At 41.4% G+C, this 21,754-nt stretch overlaps 1 protein-coding gene across 1 annotated transcript; it reads right to left on the reverse strand.

The window, feature by feature from the left end:
- Positions 1–857: 857 nt before the first annotated feature.
- LOC121536673 (chondroitin sulfate synthase 2-like) lies at positions 858–19,372 on the reverse strand. Its single transcript, XM_041844098.2, has 4 exons — positions 18,763–19,372; positions 9,875–10,439; positions 4,945–5,127; positions 858–4,301 (listed from the first exon to the last, which is right to left on the reverse strand). Exons 1-4 carry the CDS (start codon positions 19,047–19,049, stop codon positions 3,039–3,041), a joined length of 2,298 nt encoding a protein of 765 aa, XP_041700032.1. The 5' UTR covers positions 19,050–19,372; the 3' UTR covers positions 858–3,038.
- Positions 19,373–21,754: the final 2,382 nt, after the last annotated feature.

A 21,754-nucleotide genomic window follows, 5' to 3' on the forward strand; every position in this document is an offset into this window, starting at 1 on the left:
GTAGGGATGGGCATGAGTAATTGAGTACTCAAACGGACGTCAAAGCTCAATCTTTAACAAGAGATCACATTTTTTTCCAAATACTGTAAAACTATTTGGTTGAATGTGCTTTGTGTCTGCCCAAACGGGCAAGTGAAATTGTGTCTTTAGACAACGTTAATTTGCCTTGACTCTTGTGTTCCATATGAACATGTGCATTTGCAAGGCACAACAAAAAAGAAACCAAGCATCACACCTTTCTTCTCCCCAAATTCCCTTTCCCCTCCATGTTTCATTCACTCAATTGCGTTCTGACCGCTCCTTCCACACAAGCGTGCTGAGTGCGCACACAAGCTCCCGTTAGGCCTACAGCAGTGGTGGAAAAAGTACCCAATTGTCATACTTGAGTAAAAGTAAAGATACCTTAAGAGAAAATGACTCAAGTACAAGTGAAAGTCACCCAGTAAAATACTACTTGAGTAAAAGTCTAAAAGTATTTGGTTTCAAACATATTTAAGTATTAAAGGTAAATGTAATTGCTAAAATGTACTTAAGTATGAAAAGTATAAATCATTTAAAATTCCTTATATTAAGCAAACCAGACAGCACAATTGTCTTGTGTTTTTATTTACGGATTGCTAGGGGCACACTTCAACACTCAGACATTTACAAATGAAGCATTTGTGTTTAGTGAGTCTGCCAGATAAGAGGCAGTAGGGATGACCAGGGAGGTTCTCTTGAGTGTGTGAATTGAGCATTTTTCCTGCCCTGCTAAGCATTCAAAATGTAACAAATACTTTTGGGTGTCAGGGAAAATGTATGGGGTAAAAAGTACATCATTTTCTTTAGGAATGTAGTGAAGTAAAAGTAGTCAAAAATATAAATAAAGTAAATTACAGATACGCCAAAAAACTACTTAAGTAGTACTTTGAAGTATTTTTTACTTAAGTACCTTACACCACTGGCCTACAGAAATAAATGCCTGTAAATACTTATCTAACGGATTGGATACACAAGCTACATTCCTTGCAAAATGAAGACAGTTTTATCACAAATTTAAAATGGACTGGTGTTCCAGCAACGAGCTGCAGTTTTGGAATAATTGTTTCCCGTCTATTTTCCGCTTAAGCTACTTTGCGAACTGCTAGTGCCATTTAGAATTGGTTAGCCTAGGCTATAACCCCCCTAAACATAGACAGGTTCCACACTTAACATATGTAAAAACATTATCAAACTAAAGACAAAGAGCGTATTTTCATCAGAATAAATAAGTATATGCCTACCCACCAAACAGATGTTGTGGCCGTAATTCATAACCATGCAGTGTTCAATGTGAAATTGTTCATCCATTTAGAAAATTCCAAAAGAACAGGCAGAATAAACTACATTGAACGTCTGTATATCGAAAAGACAGATTTTAGTTTGTAAAAGTTTTTGTAAAAAAATTTGACTCGCCAAATTGAGCCCCGTTTCAAATTATCACTGACAATAACTGTTCCAGACACGCAATGCGCATCACTTCACACTGGTAACATTTTTCATTTGGAAAAATATTCTGTTCCATTTTATAATGTTTGTTTTTTTACTATGAAATCGATGTTTTGACTGTGATAAGGGCTCGGGAAATAAGAGCGTCTTGTCTGCTAAATTAACAAAAGGCTAAGCCATTGCACAGCCATAGGGATCTACAAGCAAACGCCAATGCTGAGGTTACTGCCTTTTTGAAGATTGTGTTCCATAATATAACCAGTTGATATTACGGTTTCAATAAATTCATCTTAAATGGCACTTGCATTTTTATTGTTTGAATATATTTGGGGCAATTAGGATTTGTTATGCGTTATGGTTATGATAAATTAGGCATTGTTGCGATCTGTTGGCATATAGATGAATGCACTTGTCTTTTCCTTCTAAAAATATATATATTTTTATTTGAGTACTCGAAAAAAAGAGTACTCGAACGTTCAAAAAATGTCAAATGCCCATCCCTATAACTGAGACTCATTAAACCGGTCATCCTCACCGTTTCAAACATTAACTTCCACGCTGCATAGGTGTGGGAGTCGTCTTTCTTTGTCCTTTTAGTGCAATACATTTTTTTTAAACAAGAGGTGTTGTTATGCCTGAATTTGACCCAAAACCAACAAGGAAGTCTGTAGTGTTGAGAGCGGTTGTATGAAACCAATCAGTACGTCAACTCACTCTTAATATCTATTCAGTTAGACTCACCAAAGTGCAGCGTCTGAACTGTGCGTTAGCCTCTCAGCTCTGTACAAGGACTGTTATGGCTAAAGGTTACATAATTCTCCTTTCTTTTTTTTCTTTTCTGTAACACTGCAAACTCCTGAAGAGGCTCTACATCTACAGGCTTGTTTGGGACCTCACCTATGGGGACCTACAGTACCGACACATACCGTCCAATCCTCTCAGCCCAACAGTAATCTCATTCTGCATCTGATGATGTCAGTGCCATAAAGCTTCCTTCCGGTTAACATGTGAGTAGAGTGAATCTATATTTCAGATGCCAGCTCATTCATTAAAATGTGAAAAGTGTAATGTGAAAGTAAGGGGACTCAAATATTGATAAATGTATACATGTAAAAATCTCTACATATTTTGCTAGATATGATAACGGACATGAAAATACAAGAGGACTGACATACATTAAAAAAGGCACACATATTGAGATGTGCTTTAGTAGTGATTACTAAACTGCAAATGACCAAGTATCAAACGTTTTGCAGGTTTAAAGCCATACCCTCAAGAGCCACATCAAAAGGTATGTAGAACTTTTGTAACATATTAAAATAATGAGATAGACGTCCCAGCATGACCACCAAATCCGAAGGCTTAAAACACATTTGGTTCCAGCATCGGTTTCTGTACGGACAGCACATTTTTATTGTAAACATTTAGTAAAAAGATTTCCGCTTAGGAATGTACTGCATTAGTTTTAAAACACAAACAAGCACGCATACACACAATCAAAACGCACGCAAACAAGCACGCATACACACAATCACACACATTCTAGGTCAAGTTTCTAAGGGGGCTTGTGCTCAAGTGCTATTTCCTTGCTCTTGTTCAAATAACAGCATGGCGAGCTGGGAACGGGATCCCAGGCCATCCAGGTTGCTCTGGACACACCTGTGGTAGATGTCCTCACTAAGCTGCGGGTTACAGGCCTGGTAGCGGTACTTCTGGTGCAGAGCCGGCTCCACAGCCCTGAACACATGCAAGGTGGAGTACTTGACAAACATGTCGTAGATATCCAAGGTCTCCAGGATCTCCTCGTTCTCCTGCACGTCGGAGGCCATGCGTGTGCGCGTCACCATATAGTCAGAGTTGTAGAAGCACGCCTCCTCAAAAGAACTGCGGTCAAAGTGTCCGGCATCCTTGACCAGGTCTACTGTGGGTGGGGGCTCCTGGTTGTGGAAGGCGATGTCTGGGTTGTAGTCCTGGAAGTGGATTGGGAAGAATACCTGCCAGTTGTTGATAGAGTTCATGCGGCAACGGTTGAGGAACTCTGAGTTGATGTTGGTGTTGACGTTCGTGATGAAGAACAGCGTGTCTACTGGGTGCTTCTTGGAGATGATGTCCATGAATTTGATTTGAGAAGGGGTTTCGGTCTTGACACTTATCCACAGGATCTTCACTGCCGGATACTTGCGTTCGTAGGCATTGATCTGGGCTTTAACACTGGAGAATATGTCATTCTGGTTGACCTGCTGGGCCTCGAATGGGTCGTAGATAAACAGTAAAGTCAAGATGGCGTTTTCACTGGTCTCAAACAAATTTGCAGCAAACACTTCAAGAAAATGGTTGACGGCGCCCCGATCCTGAAAGGTCAGTGGTAAGATGATATGAACCCTGGTGGCCTCTGTGACGTAAGGCATGGGGATGATCTCGATGCGACTCAGAGGACGCACCAGGTGGACCCTCTTGGTGATGGAGCGACTGCGGCCTTTCTGGTTGACTACCTCCAGCTGCAGGTCCAGGGTGTACTCCATGCCCCGAGTGGGGTCAAAGCGCCGGTAGCCGTTGATCAGCTGCTGCTTCTTCAGGTGGAGGACAGGCTTGTACTTCTTGTTCAGCTCCCCCATGGCTATCTCGATGATGGCGGCCACGTCCAACCGATCAATGCCACGCAGTTCACACTTGGGGGAGCCGTCAATGCATGAATACACTTGCTCCTCTGTGAAGTAGTCCCATCGGAGGACCTCAAAACGAGACTTAGGCTCAAACGGAGGATTGATCCCAATGGGCCACTGGGAGCTCCGGTTGCCAGCAAAAGCCACTTTGCTCACATTCTTTATCTCTGCCTGTGGACACATGAGGAGATGTACACATATAGTCATAAGCTGACAGTGATACTGTACTGCTACAATTAAAGAGATTCTCCAGTACCTTTGTATATGTTTTAGCCAGTAGTTCTGAAAGTAGTGCTCACGAGCCAAAAGTGGTCTCAGAAAATTGCATACTACGTCACATATGTGCAGATATGTGCACAACGTTATTGCGCTCTCTCCCTCTCTGCTGTGTACATCTTGCTAGCTGTCACTCAAATGGCGAAGGGCTGAATCTCATTGGCTTGAATTCAAATTGCTAGAGGGCTGGCCCACGTGTTGAAAAATGTAGGGAAAATGGCGCCGCTAAGCTTCCAGAAAACGTTCAAACTAGGGACTTCTGCTCATAGATTACGCATGAATGAACTACACATCGACTCATCCAGCCCAAAGCGGGAGGTTTAAAAAAACACTTACTAGTTGGCAAGGTTCCTGAGCATGTCTTTAAAAAGATAATTATGTCCAACCAAGAGAGTGGAGTCATTCACAAAACAAATATTCGACTTAAATAAATAAGCCTTCAGCGCTTGATGTTAAATGAAAACAGACAGGGAGACTGACTATGTCGGTGTTCACTGAACAAAGGATGTTTTGTGGTGTTCAGGATCAGATCGTTTACCTGCAGCTTCTCGATCTCATCGTATGTCCTCTGAAGTTCGAGTTCAGTGAAGTGTTTGTGTAGTCTGTACATCTGCTCAGGGTCAGACACCGGGTGGACAGTCAAGGCATTCTTAAACTGCACATTCTCCACCTTACTCGGATCTGAGTTCTTGCCCATCTCGTAACGGTAGTACTGCAGCCCCTGAAAACAAAAAATGTATATACATTTAGCAATGTGGTATCATGGGAAATTGGGTGAAAACAAACAGAAGACTGAGTTATAACTCTTTGGGCTCTATTTTAACAAATCTAACTCAGTGGTAAATCTCAGTGCTGTCAGTAATGCTATATTCTTGCTATTTTCACAGTGGGAATTATGGCCGCAGTAGCTGGTGGTGGTGTGAAAGGGCTGGGTTTTGATGAATAAATAAATAGGTGTGTCAAGGCTTGACCCCTCACTGGCCAATCAGAACGTGCTCCATGGCTAAATATGTGGTTGCTTCAAGTTGTGTATTTACAGTCTTTTATGTATTGCGTTGTCATCAACTCTGATTTGAATGTTAGTTTGTTATAGCCTATATAGCCTACAGAAACAAAATAAAATGTATGTAGGCCTGTCCCATATTTGCTAAACATGTTGAACATGTTTGCAGGGCACATTGTTCTAAGAAGTAATTGCACGGCTTCAATATGGAAATATATTGTTTAACATAGCATTTGCATTGATATAGGAGCTAGGCCAACTGTAAATTGCATTGTCATCCATGTCTGAACCATGGACATGCCAAACGTTGTCAATAAGCAAGATTAAAGTCACTATTGATACGGCTTAAAAAGAGTGAATAATTATAATCGAAACAACTTGTTTTAAATAGGCTGTCTAAATATATAGTTACAGCCACCACAATGGCTCCCTGTGGGCATATAATAGTGAGTCAATATAGACTATGGAGGGTTTTATGCACTTCCAAACTTTTCACAGAAGATGGACAAAGATCCAAATTCAATATAAAAGAGGGGTAATGTCCACTCACCATTATAGGCTACTGCTACCAAATATTATGTTTTACTTGCACTACAGATCGCATTCGCACTTCTCCAGAAATAGCAGACAGCTCCTAAATTGCATTGCATGCGAGCCATGGACGTTCTCACCATAAAGCCAAGGACGGTGACTCATTCTAATCAGTTTGGTTTTTGATCAAATGAAACGGAAGACAAGCAATTGTTAGTTTTTTTTGTTTCTAAATACGAGGGTCACCGGCATCCTCTCATCTCTTGTTTCTGATGGGCATATGGACACATGTACATAGAGGTTTTATGCACGTCCAAAATAATAAACGGGAGCTGGCTGAAATAATGTTAAAAAGGGTATGTCCACTCACTTTTTTGCTGCTCCCAGACTTGATCTTTTAGTAAAGCTTTGGTGTTTAATGTTTATTTCAAAGCAGTCTCACGAGCCAAACCCTTTATTGATAGGCTGCTACTTGGCGAATGCCCCCCAAAAACTGCCTTCTGAGGAGAGGGGAGGCTATGCTTGGTTTTGAATGAACTTGCAAAATGCAAATGTTTTATGTTTATAAACGCGAGGGTTACCAGCGCAAAATGCAAATTTCCCCTCGTTACATGAGCATATGGGCACTGTGCGTCACGGCTGAATAGGTTTGCGCTCCCGCTCTCAAGATCCTGTCATTACCAACCATGTTACCGCAAAGGCCTGCTCTTCGTTGGTCTTAAATCTCACCATTTGTGCTCCATGACATTTTCATTTTTGCACTTGTTTTTGAGGACACACCTCAAATATTGCTACCCCTGCCACCTCAGCGCAAGCCTGCCGAACCTCACGCAAGGGGTAAAAAAAGAAATATTTGACATGCCGAAATTACCAACTAACATGCGTTTGACACTTGCGCCGCCTTAGCACCTGCCGGAAATACAGCCCTGTGTATTATTTACTAGTGACGGTTGAACGCTGATAGAATTGTTTACTTGAAAATGGATAGGAAGCTTTCCTATCTATTTGGATGGAGTATATTAATGTAAGGGGAGACAAGGGGTGCTCTCGAAGAGAAGCAGACAAGGTATGAAAAAAAACTAAGAGGATGTGTCAGTGTTATCTGACAGTGAATCAGTTCAAGTTCACCTAAGGCTATTAGTCATCTTTCCTCACTAAAACAGCATTTCAGAGTGATATAGACGTTTAGCCCTGATGATGCTCCACTATCACACATTGGTCCTCTGACATGTTTTAGAAAAACTTTCCTTAAATGGCTGTTTCACTAGCTGTTTCCAAACACATTAACCCCTATGACCGTATCAGCCATCACAAAAGGGGGAGTATGGCTATTGCCGCAAGGTTTCTTTTTGAGCAACAACTTTCTCTGTACTAAGAGTTCCAACAACCATTTTATTTAGGATCCTAACAACATGTAAGAGTACAGCACTTTAGATTGTATTTTCTCAATGAATTAAATAGAATACACACATCCCACTGGTTCAAATGCTCTGCAAGGCACTCCAGCGGGTGGTGAAGATGGCCCAGTACTTCACTGGGACCGTGCTTCCACCCATCCAGGACATCTACTCAAAACAGTGCCTAAGGAAGGCACGCAGCATCATCAAGGACCCCACACACCAGATGTATCGGAGCATGAGGTCTGATACCAACAGGTTCAGAGACAGTTTCTATCTACAAGCCATCAGACTGCTGAACACTTGAACTGGACTGACCACCTGCTCTAATTCTCCGCACTTTAGCACACATCACAACTGCTACCAGACTCTTATTATACTGCTAAATGTATACACTTTCTCCCCATTCTCCCCTCCCCCAATACAAGTGTAAATATTGTACTAAAAACAGTGACTTCCTGTATTATACTTATGCGAAATGTTTTCTATTCTGCCATTTTACTTTATGTTTGTATTCTTATTCTTTTAGTATTTCTTATTGCTGTTGCATTGTCGAGAAGGAACCTGCAAGTAAACATTTCGTTGGACGATGTATACCTTGCGTATCCCGTACTTACGACTAATAAAACAACTTCTGTCCAAACAATTAATGTTTAACAAACTTATGGAAATGGCTTCATAGGGAAAAACACTACTGGAATGTATGGTGTCAGTGTACGAATAACACCTAAATGACCATAAGTAATAAGACTCCACTTAAAGATGCACTATGCAGAAGTCACGCCGCCATTTCCTGGTTGCAAAAATTCTAATTGTTTGCCTAATTTCAGTTTGTGACAAAACAAGCAAGTATAGTGTGTAGAGAATCATTGTACCATCTAAACCGCCATGAAATATATTTTCCATAAACAAAAAATATTGTATTTTTCAGCTGTTTGAAGCTAGTGTACAAAGCAGAAAGTAAAAGAAGCAAAAATGCAACTTAAGCACGGAAATCATAGAAATAGAGCACATAGAACAGATCTCCCGCTTCTTAGATTTGCTTTCAATGAGAATGACAGATCTATAACACACATTTACGTGAATTTGGTCAGGTCGCCCAAAAATATACATATTACAGCTTTAATCTAAAGAGACAACCAATTAGGATAAACGTGAGTTGTACTTCCTCATAACACTCTCCAATGTTTTTTCTTCTGACTTTTCCCCTATTTGTTGTGCTGGCCCTGAGGAAAGATGACCACGCAGCAGTGAAACAGGCCCTCTGTTTCTGTTCCAATACAGACTCTTAAACAAGATGGTTTCCTGCTCAAATGCCCGACCACAGGAGAAAAAATGGAAGCCCAAGTAAAGAGGGTATAGAAGGTTACATGCCACAGAAAAAAGTTTAGGGAAACTCAAACTGTCTTGAATTAACTACTCATTATGTTTTTAAAAAGTTATAAAATAGTATTGCGGTAGAATGGTGTATAACTGGTGATATTGTTGGAACAAATTCAGGTGCAATGTGCATGCGGCCACACTTTGAGCCAAAAAGGGTAGCATATATAAACAGATTAAATCAATGTAGTTAGCTAAGGTGCACAGTCTTTAAACTGTCACTTGGAAAAGCAGTGTGACTGTGACAGGGCTCCACTGGGGCCCTGACTGTCAGTGCAGAACAGGAGAAGCAAAGCTCCCTGTCACAGAAGAGAGGACAAGTACCCTCAGGGGCCACAGTGTGAAGAGAGACAGACAGTCAACTTTCTGTCTCTATAGAGAACGTAGTGCTAAAACACTGATGGGTGTTAGAACTATGTTTTAGCACTACTATAGTGCAACATACCTTATTCTATAGAGGTCACTAGTATATAATTTAAAATATACTTTTTCACGACAAATGTAGATTGTAAAGAAAGTGTTCGAACATGAGGCTGGTAGATCTTGAAAGATGGATCTTATATGTTGATGTTGTAGTATACGGTCTTCGTGTTTACCATATGGTGTGTGTGTGTCAAGCTTTTACTGAGCAGGAACCAGCCTACTACACCGACGGATAATGAGTTATGTTGGCAGGCAGTGTAAAGTTTATGAGGCTTCATAAAGTCAGGCTCTATTTCATCTTTTTGGGGGAGATGCCAGTGAAAGGTAGTGGACTTGTGGTTTCAATTCAGAGCAGACCTGGGCCAAATACACATGTTAAATACTTGAACGTCCACTTTTGTGACTATACATCGGTTCTATTGTACTGGACGAACTAAATCAAGTGCAGCTCAAGTATTTGACATATGATGTATTCAACCCAGGTCTGGTTTGTTGACCCAAGAAACATTCACTTACTGAGAAACACAGGGATGCTTTCTCGGGCACAGATTAAGCCTAGTCATGGACTAAAAAACACTGAATGGAGAATCTCCATTAAACATGCTTCTTATTCTAGGCCTAGGCCTAATCTATGTCCGGGAAACAGTCTCTTGGACAAAGGGACCATAAACCCATGGAACAGCAGTCCCTTCATGGAACTCTTCTGTACAAGACAGTAATAATACATAGCCTACCTCATGCTCATCCACACAGTTTGTGTTGACATAATCAATGATGCATCTGCCCAGCCATTCGTCAGGCCTGGCACTCAGGATGTCATTCCTACAGTTCTCCAGGAAGGGTTTGAGCCGGAGCAGCAGGGTACGGGACAGGAGGTATCCGAACCCACCATAGCAGTACCTCCCCTCCATCTCCCCACCTATAAACTCCTCAGGACTTCCCATGTAAAGCTCCCGGTCCATGCTCAGGTGAGCCACCAGCTGTTTGATCCTGTCTGCCTCCGTATAGGTGTCGTCCTGGGCTAGATAGAACCAGTCATACTCATTGATATAGTGCTCTAAGATGTACTTGATGGTCTGGAACATGTTCCAAATGAGCCTCTCGTCCCCATGGGTGACCACGAACATGCCGTGGGGCACTTTGCGGTTGCGCATGCCGGTGAAGAAGACCAGGGCGTCCAGGTGGTGGCTGATGGTGCGGTTCACGGCCACTCCCAGTGTGTTGATGGTGTTTTTGGATGTCAGGATCCCTACAAAGAGGCGCTCCCGGATCCCCAGTTCTGTACTGATGTACTTAGCCCTGGAAAGCATACAAACTCATTAAAGCGGCAATCCTTAATTGAAACATTAACAGTGTTCTCCCCGCCACAGTTTCAGTAAAAAGATGAGGGATTGGGCTGGAGAAATGGAACCACTCAAATCCATAGAAAACGCTATGATGCAAGGACTGATCATCCACAATATCAAAATAATGGTGAAGTGGTTGTTTACATTTACTTTGTTTACAAATATTGGAGTAAAACAAGCTTATATTTTGGGTTCTGATGGGGTACGACAGTTGAACTAAGCTCATGAGGCATTTACAGTGAGGGAAAAAAGTATTTGATCCCCTGCTGATTTTGTACGTTTGCCCACTGACAAAGACATGATCAGTCTATAATTTTAATTGTAGGTTTATTTGAACAGTGAGAGACAGAATAACAAAGAAAAAATCCAGAAAAACACATGTACATTTTTTAAATAAATTGATTTGCATTTTAATGAGGGAAATAAGTATTTGACCCCTCTGCAAATCATGACTTAGTACTTGGTGGCAAAACCCTTGTTGGCAATCACAGAGGTCAGACGTTTCTTGTAGTTGGCCACCAGGATTGCACACATCTCAGGAGGGATCTTGTTCCACTCCTCTTTGCAGATCTTTTCCGTCATTAAGGTTGAGGCTGACGTTTGGCAACTCGAACCTTCAGCTCCCTCCACAGATTTTCTATGGGATTAAGGTCTGGAGACTGGCTAGGCCACTCCAGGACCTTAATGTGCCTCTTCTTGAGCCACTCCTTTGTTGCCTTGGCCGTGTGTTTTGGGTCATTGTCATGCTGGAAAACCCATCCACGACCCATTTTCAATGCCCTGGCTGAGGGAAGGTAGTTCTCACCCAAGATTTGACGGTATATGGCCCCGTCCATCGTCCCTTTGATGCGGTGAAGTTGTCCTGTCCCCTTAGCAGCAAAACACCCCCAAAGCATAATGTTTCCACCTCCATGTTTGACGGTGGGGATGGTGTTCTTGGGGGTCATAGGCAGCATTCCTCCTCCTCCAAACACGGCGAGTTGAGTTGATACCAAAGAGCTCGATTTTGGTCTCATCTGACCACAACACTTTCATCCAGTTCTCCTCTGAATCATTCAGATGTTCATTGGCAAACTTCAGACGGCCATGTATATGTGCTTTCTTGAGCAGGGGGACCTTGCGGGCGCTGCAGGATTTCAGTCCTTCACGGCGTAGTGTGTTACCAATTGTTTTCTTGGTGACTATGGTCCCAGCTGCCTTGAGATCATTGACAAGATCCTCCCGTGTAGTTATGGGCTGATTCCTCACCGTTCTCATGGTCATTGCAACTCCACGAGGTGAGATCTTGCATGGAGCCCCAGGCCGAGGGAGATTGACAGTTATTTTGTGTTTCTTCCATTTGCGAATAATCGCACCAACTGTTGTCACCTTCTCACCAAGTTGCTTGGCGATGGTCTTGTAGCCCATTCCAGCCTTGTGTAGGTCTACAATCTTGTCCTTGACATCCTTGGAGAGCTCTTTGGTCTTGGCCATGGTGGAGAGTTTGGAATCTGATTGATTAATTGCTTCTGTGGACAGGTGTCTTTTATACAGGTAACAAGCTGAGATTAGGAGCACTCCCTTTACATTTAAATTTTAGTCATTTAGCAGACGCTCTTATCCAGAGCGACTTACAGTTTTAGGGAATACATATTTTTTTTTATACTGGCCCCCCGTGGGAATCGAACCCACAACCCTGGCATTGCAAACGCCATGCTGTATCAACTGAGCTACATCCCTGCCGGCCATTCCCTCCCCTACCCTGGACGACGCTGGGCCAATTGTGCGCCGCCCATGAGTCTCCCGGTCGCGGCCGGCTGCGACAGAGCCTGGATTCGAACCAGGATCTCTAGTGGCACAGTTAGCACTGCGATGCAGTGCCTTAGACCACTGCGCCACTCAGGAGAGTGTGCTCCTAATCTCACTTTAAGAGTGTGCTCCTAATCTCAGCTCATTACCTGTATAAAAGACACCTGGGAGCCAGAAATCTTTCTGATTGAGAGGGGGTCAAATACTTATTTCCCTCATTAAAATGCAAATCAATTTATAACATTTTTGAAATGCTTGATTTTGTTGTTGTTATTCTGTCTCTCACTGTTCAAATAAACCTACCATTACAATTATAGACTGTTTTTTTGTCAGTGGGCAAATGTACAAAATCAGCAGGGGATCAAATACTTTTTTCCCTCACTGTATGTTATATTCTTCAAGAATCAAATGGGTACATATCATCCAAAAATTGATGTAGCAACTAAGGAGTGCCCCTTTAAGTGATTGCTGCTATTTTCAATGTATACAAAAACATACTATACAGAGATTTTGTACATACATTTACAGTGCCTTGCAAAAGTATTCAGAACCCTTGGATTTCTTCACATTTTATTGTGTTACAAAGTGGTATTACAATTGATTTGTAATTTTTTGTCAACAATTTACACAAAATACTCTGTCAAAGTGGAAGAACATTTAAAAGACTAATATAAATTATATTAAAAAATATAGTCGTTGCATAAGCATTAAGCTCCCTAAGTCAATACATGTTAGAAACCCCTTTGGCATCGATTACAGCTGTGAATCTTCTGGGGTAAGTCTATACGAGCTTTGCACAACTGGATTGTACAATATTTAGCCATTATTATTTTCAATATTCTTCAAGCTCTGTCAAGATTTTGGTGATCATGGCTAGACAGTAATTTTCAAGTCTTGTCATAGATTTTCAAGCAGATTTAAGTCAAAACTGTAACTTGGCCACTCAGGAACATGCACCGTCTTCTTGAAAGCAACTCCAGTGTAGATTTGGCCTTGTGTTGTAGGTTATTGTCCTGCTGAAAGGATAAATTCCTCTAGGATTTTGCCTGTGCTTAGTTCAATCCCGTTTCTTTTTATCCTGAAAACCTTCAGAGTATTTGCAGATGTCAAGCATACCCATACCATGATACAGCCACCACCATGCTTGAAAATAAAGTTTGTTTGCCACAAACGTAAGGCTTTGCATTTTGGCAAAAACGTGTATTCCTTTTATGTGTTTTTTTGCAGTGTTACTTTAGTGCCTCCTTGCATACAAGATGCAACTTTTGGAATATTTGTTATATATTTTACTCTGTCATTTAGGTCATTATTGTGGAGTCACTAACATGTTGTTGATTCATCCTCAGTTTTCTACCATCACAGACATTGAACTCTGTAGCTGTTCTACAATCACCAGTGGCCTCATGGTAACATCCCTGAGTAGTTTCATTCCTGTTCTGCAGCTCAGTTCAGAAGAACGACTGTATCGTTGATGTGTCTGGGTGGTTTAATATATACAGTGCCTTGCAAAAGTATTCACCCCTCTTGGCGTTTTTCCTATTTTGTTGCAGTACAAACTGTAATTTAAATTGATTTTTATTTGGATTTCATGTAATGGACATACACAAAATAGTCCAAATTGGTGAAGTGAAATGAAAAAAATAACTTGTTTCAAAAAAATAAATAACATGATCTCAGTATATATATATATATATATATATATATATATATATATATATATATATATATATATATATATATATATACATACACACACACACACACATATACACCTGTTCTGAAAAGGCCCCAGAGTCTGCAACACCACTAAGCAAGGGGCACCACGAAGACCAAGGAGCTCTCCAAACAGGTCAGGGACAAAGTTGTGGAGAAGTACAGATCAGTGTTGGGTTATAAAAAAATATCAGAAACGTTTAACATCCCACGAAGCACCATTAAATCAATTATTTAAAAAATGGAAAGAATATGCACCACAACAAACCTGCCAAGAGAGGGCCGCCCACCAAAACTCACGGACCAGGCAAGGAGGGCATTAATCAGAGAAGCAACAAAGAGACCAAAGATAATCCTGAAGGAGCAGCAAAACTCCACAGCGGAGATTGGAGTATCTGTCCATAGGACCACTTTAAGTCGTACACTCCAAAGAGCTGGGCTTTATGGAAGAGTGGCCAGGAAAAAGCCTTTGCTTAAAGAAAAAAATAAGCAAACACGTTTGGTGTTCACCAAAAGGCATGTGGGAGACTCCCCAAACATATGGAAGAAGGTACTCTGGTCAGATGAGACTAAAATTGAGCTTTTTGGCCATCAAGGAAAACGCTATGTCTGTGAAGCAGGGGGTGGCAGCATCATGCTGTGGGGATGTTTTTCCCCATCGGCAGGGACTGAGAAACTGGTCAGAATTGAAGGAATGATGGATGGCGCTAAATACAGGGAAATTCTTGAGGGAAACCTGTTTCAGTCTTCCAGAGATTTGAGACTGTGACAGAGGTTCACCTTCCAGCAGGACAATGACCCTAAGCGTACTGCTAAAGCAACACTTGAGTGGTTTAAGAAGAAACATTTAAATGTCTTGGAATGGCCTAGTCAAAGCCCAGAACTCAATCCAATTGAGAATCTGTGGTATGACTTAAAGATTTCTGTACACCAACGGAACCCATCCAACTTGAAGGAACTGGAGCAGTTTTGCCTTGAAGAATGGGCAAAAATCCTAGTAGCTAGATGTGCCAAGCTTATAGAGACATACCCCAAGACACTTGCAGCTGTAATTGCTGCAAAAGGTGGCTCTACAAAAGTATTGACTTTGGGGGGTGAATAGTTATGCGCACTCAAGTTCTGTTTTTTGTCTTATCTGTTGTTTGTATCACAAAACATTTTTATTTTGCATCTTCAAAGTGGTAGGCATGTTGTGTAAATCAAATGATACAACCCCCCCAAAAATCAAATTCCAGGCTGTAAGGCAACGAAATAGGAAAAATGCCAAAGGGGGTGAATACTTTCATAAGCCACTGTAATACACAGCAAAAATATATATTCAATGTCTGATTTGTTATTGTTACCCATCTACCAACTACTGCCCTTCTTTATGAGGCTTTTGAAAAGGTCCCTGGTCTTGGTAGTTAAATCTGTGCTTGAAATACAATATTTCACAGAGGGACCATACAGATGTAGTATGTATGGAGGACAGATGAAGGGTTAATCATTCAAAAATAATGTCAACCCCTATAATTTAACACAGATTCCATGTCACTTATTATGTGATTTGTTAAGGCAAATTATAGTCCTGAACTAATTTAGGTTTGTCTAAAGAAAGTGGATGAATACTTATGCAAGGCACTAATAAATAAATATATATATAAATAAATATATACACACACACTACCAGTCAAAAGTTTGGACACACCTACTCATTCAAGGGTTTTTCTTTATTTTTACATTGTAGAATCATAGTGAAGGCATCAACACTATGAAATAACACATATGGAATCATGTAGTAACCAAAGAAGGGTTAAACAAATGTATTTGAGATTCTTCAAATAGCCACCCTTTGCCTTGATGACAGCTTTGCACACTCTTGGCATTCTCTCAACCAGCTTCACCTGGAATGCTTTTCCAACAGTCTTGAAGGAGTTCCCACATATGCTGAGCACTTCTTGGCTGCTTTTCCTTCACTCTGCCGTCCGATTCATCCCAAACCATCTCAATTGGGTTGAGGTCGGGGGATTGTTGAGGCCACGTCATCTGATGCAGCACGCCATCACTCTCCTTCTTGGTAAAATAGCCCTTACACAGCCTGGAGGTGTGTTGGGTCATTGTCCAGTTTAAAAACAAATGATAGTCCCACTAAGCCCAAACCAGATAGGATGGCGTATCACAGCAGAATGCTGTGGTAGCCATGCTGGTTAAGTGTGCCTTGAATTTTAAATAAATCACAGACAGTGTCACCAGCAAAGCACCCCCACACCATAACACCACCTCCTCCATGCTTTACGATGGGAACTACACATGCAGAGATCATCCGTTCACCCACACCGCCTCTCACAAAGACACAGCGGTTGGAACCAAAAATCTCCAATTTGGACTCCAGACCAAAGGACAAATTTCCACCGGTCTAATGTCCATTGCTTGTGTTTCTTGGACCCAGCAGGTCTATTCTTCTTATTGGTGTCCTTTAGTAGTGGTTTCTTTGCAGCAATTCTACCATGAAGGTCTGATTCACACAGTCTCCTCTGATCAGTTGATGTTGAGATTTGTCTGTGCCTTGAACTCTGTGAAGCATTTATTTGGGCTGCTATTTCGGAGGCTGGTAACTCTAATTAATTTATCCTCTGCAGCAGCGGTAACACTGGGTCTTCCATTCCTGTGGCGGTCCTCATCTTGGCCAGGTCGCAGTTGTAAATGAGAACTTGTTCTCAACTGGCTTACCTGGTTAAATAAAGGTGAAATAATAATAATAAATGAGAGAGTTTCATCATAGCCCTTGAATGTTTTTGCGACTGCACTTGAAGAAACTTTGAAAAGTTCTTGAAATGTTCCGCATTAACTGACCTTCATGTCTTAAAATAATGATGGACTGTCATTTCTCTTTCCTTATTTGAGCTGTTCTTGCCATAATATGGACTTGGTCTTTTACCAAATAGGGCTATCTTCTGTATACACCCCCCCACCCCCCCACACACACACCTTGTCACAACACAACTGATTGGCTCAAACGCATTAAGATGGAAAGAAATTCCACAAATTAACTTTTAAGAAGGCACACCTGCTAATTGAAATGCGTTCCAGGTGACTACCTTATGAAGCTGGTTGAGAGAATGCCAAGAGTGTGCAAAGATGTCATCAAGGCAAATGGTGGCTATTTGAAGAATCTCAAATATAAAATATTTTGATTTGTTTAACACTTTTTTGGTTACTACATGATTCCATATGTGTTATTTCATAGTTGTGATGTCTTCACCATTATTCTACAATGTCAAGAATAGTACAAATAAAGAAAAACCCTTGAATGAGTAGGTGTGTCCAAACTTTTGACTGGTACTGTATATATATATATATATATATATATATACACACACACAGTACTGCAAACATACTGGTACTTCAATTGCATCTTAGCATTTCAATTACTTATGTTTAAAGTCTTCATTCACCATCCGAAAGCTTGACTATTTCATGCACTTTCTTATGCTTAAAGTTTGAACAAATGCAACCATTCACACAATGTATAATCCCATCAATAATTGATTTGCTATAGTTAACTGATTAAGGATTGTCTGCCTTTGAAACCTGGACATTGGAGTCCAAGATTTAAGAGTTAGCACCAGAGAAGGACCTCGGCCCAGCAGCTCATAGCTCGATCTCATATAATGGAGCTGTGTGACAGGTTGAATGAACAAACACAGTATCTATCCTGTACATCTCTTTTACTGGCTAGCTGTCCATGAGGACACATGGAATGTGTAGGGGCAAAACTTATTCTAACCCCCTGAAATTAATGTTTTCATAGGCATTTTTTTTATTCAGATCAAACCAAATACTGTTACACACTGCTGTGAAGGTCATGAGAAAACATCCTAGCATATTTTGTCTAATAACATTTTGGTAGTTCTTCACATTACAGGCTGAGCTAGAAAAGATGGGTCTCATGGGACAGGATACAGGGCAGAAGATTGTTTCGGCCTTATGTCACACCAGGGACCCAATGGACTAAGTAAGTAAGTCATGTTACATCGTGGAATAAAGTGGTAACAACATGGTATAGTTAAAGTTACTCCCAATGACATTATTTATCCAGATTCTGCTGAAATTAAATTATAGTTCCAGGGTAACACACCACAACAACACTGTGATGCAAAACTTGACTGTTGCTATACAAGGTTAGGCAAGCACATGGCACCAATTCTCCAAATATTCTAGCACATACAATAGGTAGACTATGTCAATAAAACTTTTCAATAATTTGTTATGGACAAAAATACTGTACTCTGGTAGTTGGAGACTAAAGGCCACAGACAGGGTGAAGGATGTAAAATTAGTGAAACATTTCAGGAATGTCGGCCTTTCAAATATGTTTCTGTTTTAGTGGGCACAATAACAGCAGATTCCAAGAAAGACTGATTTCCAATGTAATGTTATATTGTTCATCAGTTCCTGTCTGATGTTGTTTAAGTGTGCTTGACATCTGATAGGTCTATGAGTTAAAAAAGAATGCAAAAAAAGAAACTGATTAAGAAAGAGGTGAAAACAACCACATGCCTAAATTAACCTAGGCTCATAATATACTGTTGAAGGCCAATTGGCAACATAGTAAGGAGTTTTCCTAGGAAAACTGCCAACATAATATCCATTCTGAAAAGGTTGTGGGGCAATAGCGTCACAGACAGTCCCAGTCAACTGGAAAAATAAGATCTAAGTAGGCTACACTGTTGAAACATGTTTATAATAACACATTTGACCTTTTCGGGTTTTAACCATGCTTTTTGAATGCTTACCGAAAAAGTTTCTTTGTTTGGCTTTGTTGGACTGGTTTATATGGCACTATTCTTGGCTCAAAATCTTCCTCGGCATCCACATCCACCGTCGATATCGAATTTGGTCTCCTCGCTCCTTTTGAATTCCCATCTTGGGCCAAACGTATTTCTTCACTTGCTTTCCCGTCGAGGACACAAGATTCCTCTACCCAATTCACACTAAGTAAACTTAAGGTAAATCCCAAAGAAACACCGATAATAACCGGCCCGATCGGCCTCAGCAAAGAAATAAACATTGCAAATCTCATTTTCAACGTTGACTATAGACTACTTCGATCCTTTCTACAGCCTACACTCGCCCCTAATGTGAGACTCTTTGGGTAATTATATACATAAATCCAAATAGAAAATATTAGCAGCTGGTTATATTTAAAAAGGACATCCTTCTCGACTAAAAAGATATAGGCCTATGTAGCTTCTTCCTAGGAATTAATGCAGGATTCTTACGTGTCAGTGGTCTTTAGCTCCGCCCCAATAAACACCAACGTCAGAAATGCATAAGTATAGGCGTTTCCAGCACTCTTTCTTTAGCCTACTGAATCACAGAATTGGTCAAATAAAACCCATCGACCTCGCCCATGGCTAAATAGATCACAATACTGTGGCCTACATAAATGTTGGTTTAAATAAGGAGCTGTTTTAAAGTAAATCCTTGCTTCAGCTGAAAAGCCTATTACAGAGGTGCGCTGCCACACTAGAGGGCAACCTAGAGTCACAGTCAATCAAACACAAAGTCCAGATTTGCGGGTTAAGACAACAACAACAAAATTGCGCTGTTAATGATTCATGGTTACTTACTATGAATTCAAGATACACGGTTACTGTGTGAAATAAAACAAATATTCAGCTGCATGACTGTTCAAACATGCCCTACAAGAAGAACATTGTTTTTGTCTTCTTGACTTGGAAACCTTGGCCTGGTTTTATGTAGGGCATGGGGTGTCACAGGCCTACAAATGCTAATACAATTATAGAATAATGATTATATATTGATTTATCTTAATATGTGTCTGAGAAACTGGCCCTAAGAGGCTAAATAGAGGACTATGAGGAAATGTGCAATTTTAGAGGATAATGCTTTTTGATTGTCACTTTTTTTTGTTGCTCTCAGACTCTGGGTCGTGGGGGATGGGGAGTGGAGTGTACAGCTTGGGTCTGTGAGGTGTGGATAAGTCACCGGCAGGGAATTCGTAACACTATAAGCCTATGCATGAATGGACCTTGTTAACCATTTGGTGCATTGGTTTTAGGATAGAGGAAATTAGGGGTTTTGGGTTGTGCAAAATGCTCTGTCATTGCTATGGACAAGCAATGACATAGCGGCATGGACTAAGATACAGTAGAATATTATAGAATAGAATACAGTTTATACATATGAGATGAGCAGTGCAAGATATGTAAACATTATTAAAGTGACTAGTGTTCCATTTCTTAAAGTGCGCAATGATTTCAATAGGCAGCAGCAGACTCTAATGTGCTAATGATGGCTATTTAACAGTCTGATTGCCTTGAAATAGAAGCTGTTTTTCATTCTTTCGGTCCCAGCTTTGATGCACCTGTACTGACCTCGCCTTCTGGATGATAGCGGGGTGAACAGGCAGTGGATCAGATGGTTGATGTCCTTGATGATCTTTTTTGGCCTTCCTGTGACATCGGGTGCTGTAGGTGTCTTGGAGGGTGGGTAGTTTGCCCCCGGGAATGCGTTCGGCAGACCGCACCACCCTCTGGAGAGCCCTGCGGTTGCGGGCGGTGCAGTTGCCGTACCAGGCGGTGATACAGCCCGACAGCATGTTCTCAATTGTGCATCTGTAAAAGTTTGTGAGGGTTTTAGGTGCTAAGACAAATTTCTTCAGCCTCCTGAGGTTGAAGAGGCTCTGTTGCGCCTTCTTCACCACACTGTCTGCGTGGGTGGACCATTTCAGTTTGTCAGTGACGTGTATGCCAAGGAACTTGAAGCTTTCCACCTTCTCCACTGCGGTCCCGTCGATGTGGATAGGGGGACCCTCTGCTGTTTCCTGAAGTCCACAATCATCTCCTTTGTTTTGTTGACGTTGAGTAAGAGGTTATTTTTCTGGCACCACACTCCCAGAGCCCTCATCTCCTCCCTGAAGGCGGTCTCGTCATTTTTGGAAATCAAGCCTACTACTGTTGTGTCGTCTGCAAACTTGATGATTGAGTTGGAGGCGTGCTTGGCCACGCAGTCATGGGTGAACAGGGAGTACAGGAGTGGGCTGAGCACGCACCCTTGTGGGACCCCAGTGTTGAGGATCAGCGAAGTGGAGATGTTGTTTCCTACCTTCACCACCTGGGGGCGGCCCGTCAGAAAGTCCAGGACCCAGTTGCACAGGGCGGGGTTCAGACCCAGGGACTCAAGCTTAATGATGAGCTTGGAGGGTACTATGGTGTTGAATGCTGAGCTATAGTCAATGAACATCATTCTTACATAGGTATTCCTCTTGTCCAGATGGGATAGGGCAGTGTGCAGTGTGATGGCGATTGCATCGTCTGTGGATCTATTGGGGGCGGTAAGCAAATTGAAGTGGGTCTAGGGTGACAGGTAAGGTAGAGGTGATATATATAAATATGTCCCCCCACTTCTAAAACCAAAGTTGCGCCCCAGTTTCTGGGTAACAATTAAGTACCTTACCTTACAAAAAAAAAATAGCTTCTTAGCAAGAGCAGCTTCTCAAGCAAGATTTTTGCTAGGACTGTCTGGGAGTGGTCTGAGTGGGAAGGGGGAAACTGAAAACTAGCTGTTATTGGCAGAGAGGTTTGGAACTCTCTTTCTTATTGGTCTATTAACTAATTGAATGCCTGGTGATGTCACCAGGCAGGCCAAAACTCCATCCCACCAAAACAGGCAGACATTTCAGGCAGTCTTTTCAAACAGCTCTTAAACTAAAAAGGCATTATCATACATTTCAACATTTCACAGTATTATTCCAACCACATA

The sequence above is a fragment of the Coregonus clupeaformis genome, chromosome 23 (genome assembly GCF_020615455.1).
Source record: "Coregonus clupeaformis isolate EN_2021a chromosome 23, ASM2061545v1, whole genome shotgun sequence".
Classification (NCBI taxonomy): domain Eukaryota; kingdom Metazoa; phylum Chordata; class Actinopteri; order Salmoniformes; family Salmonidae; genus Coregonus; species Coregonus clupeaformis.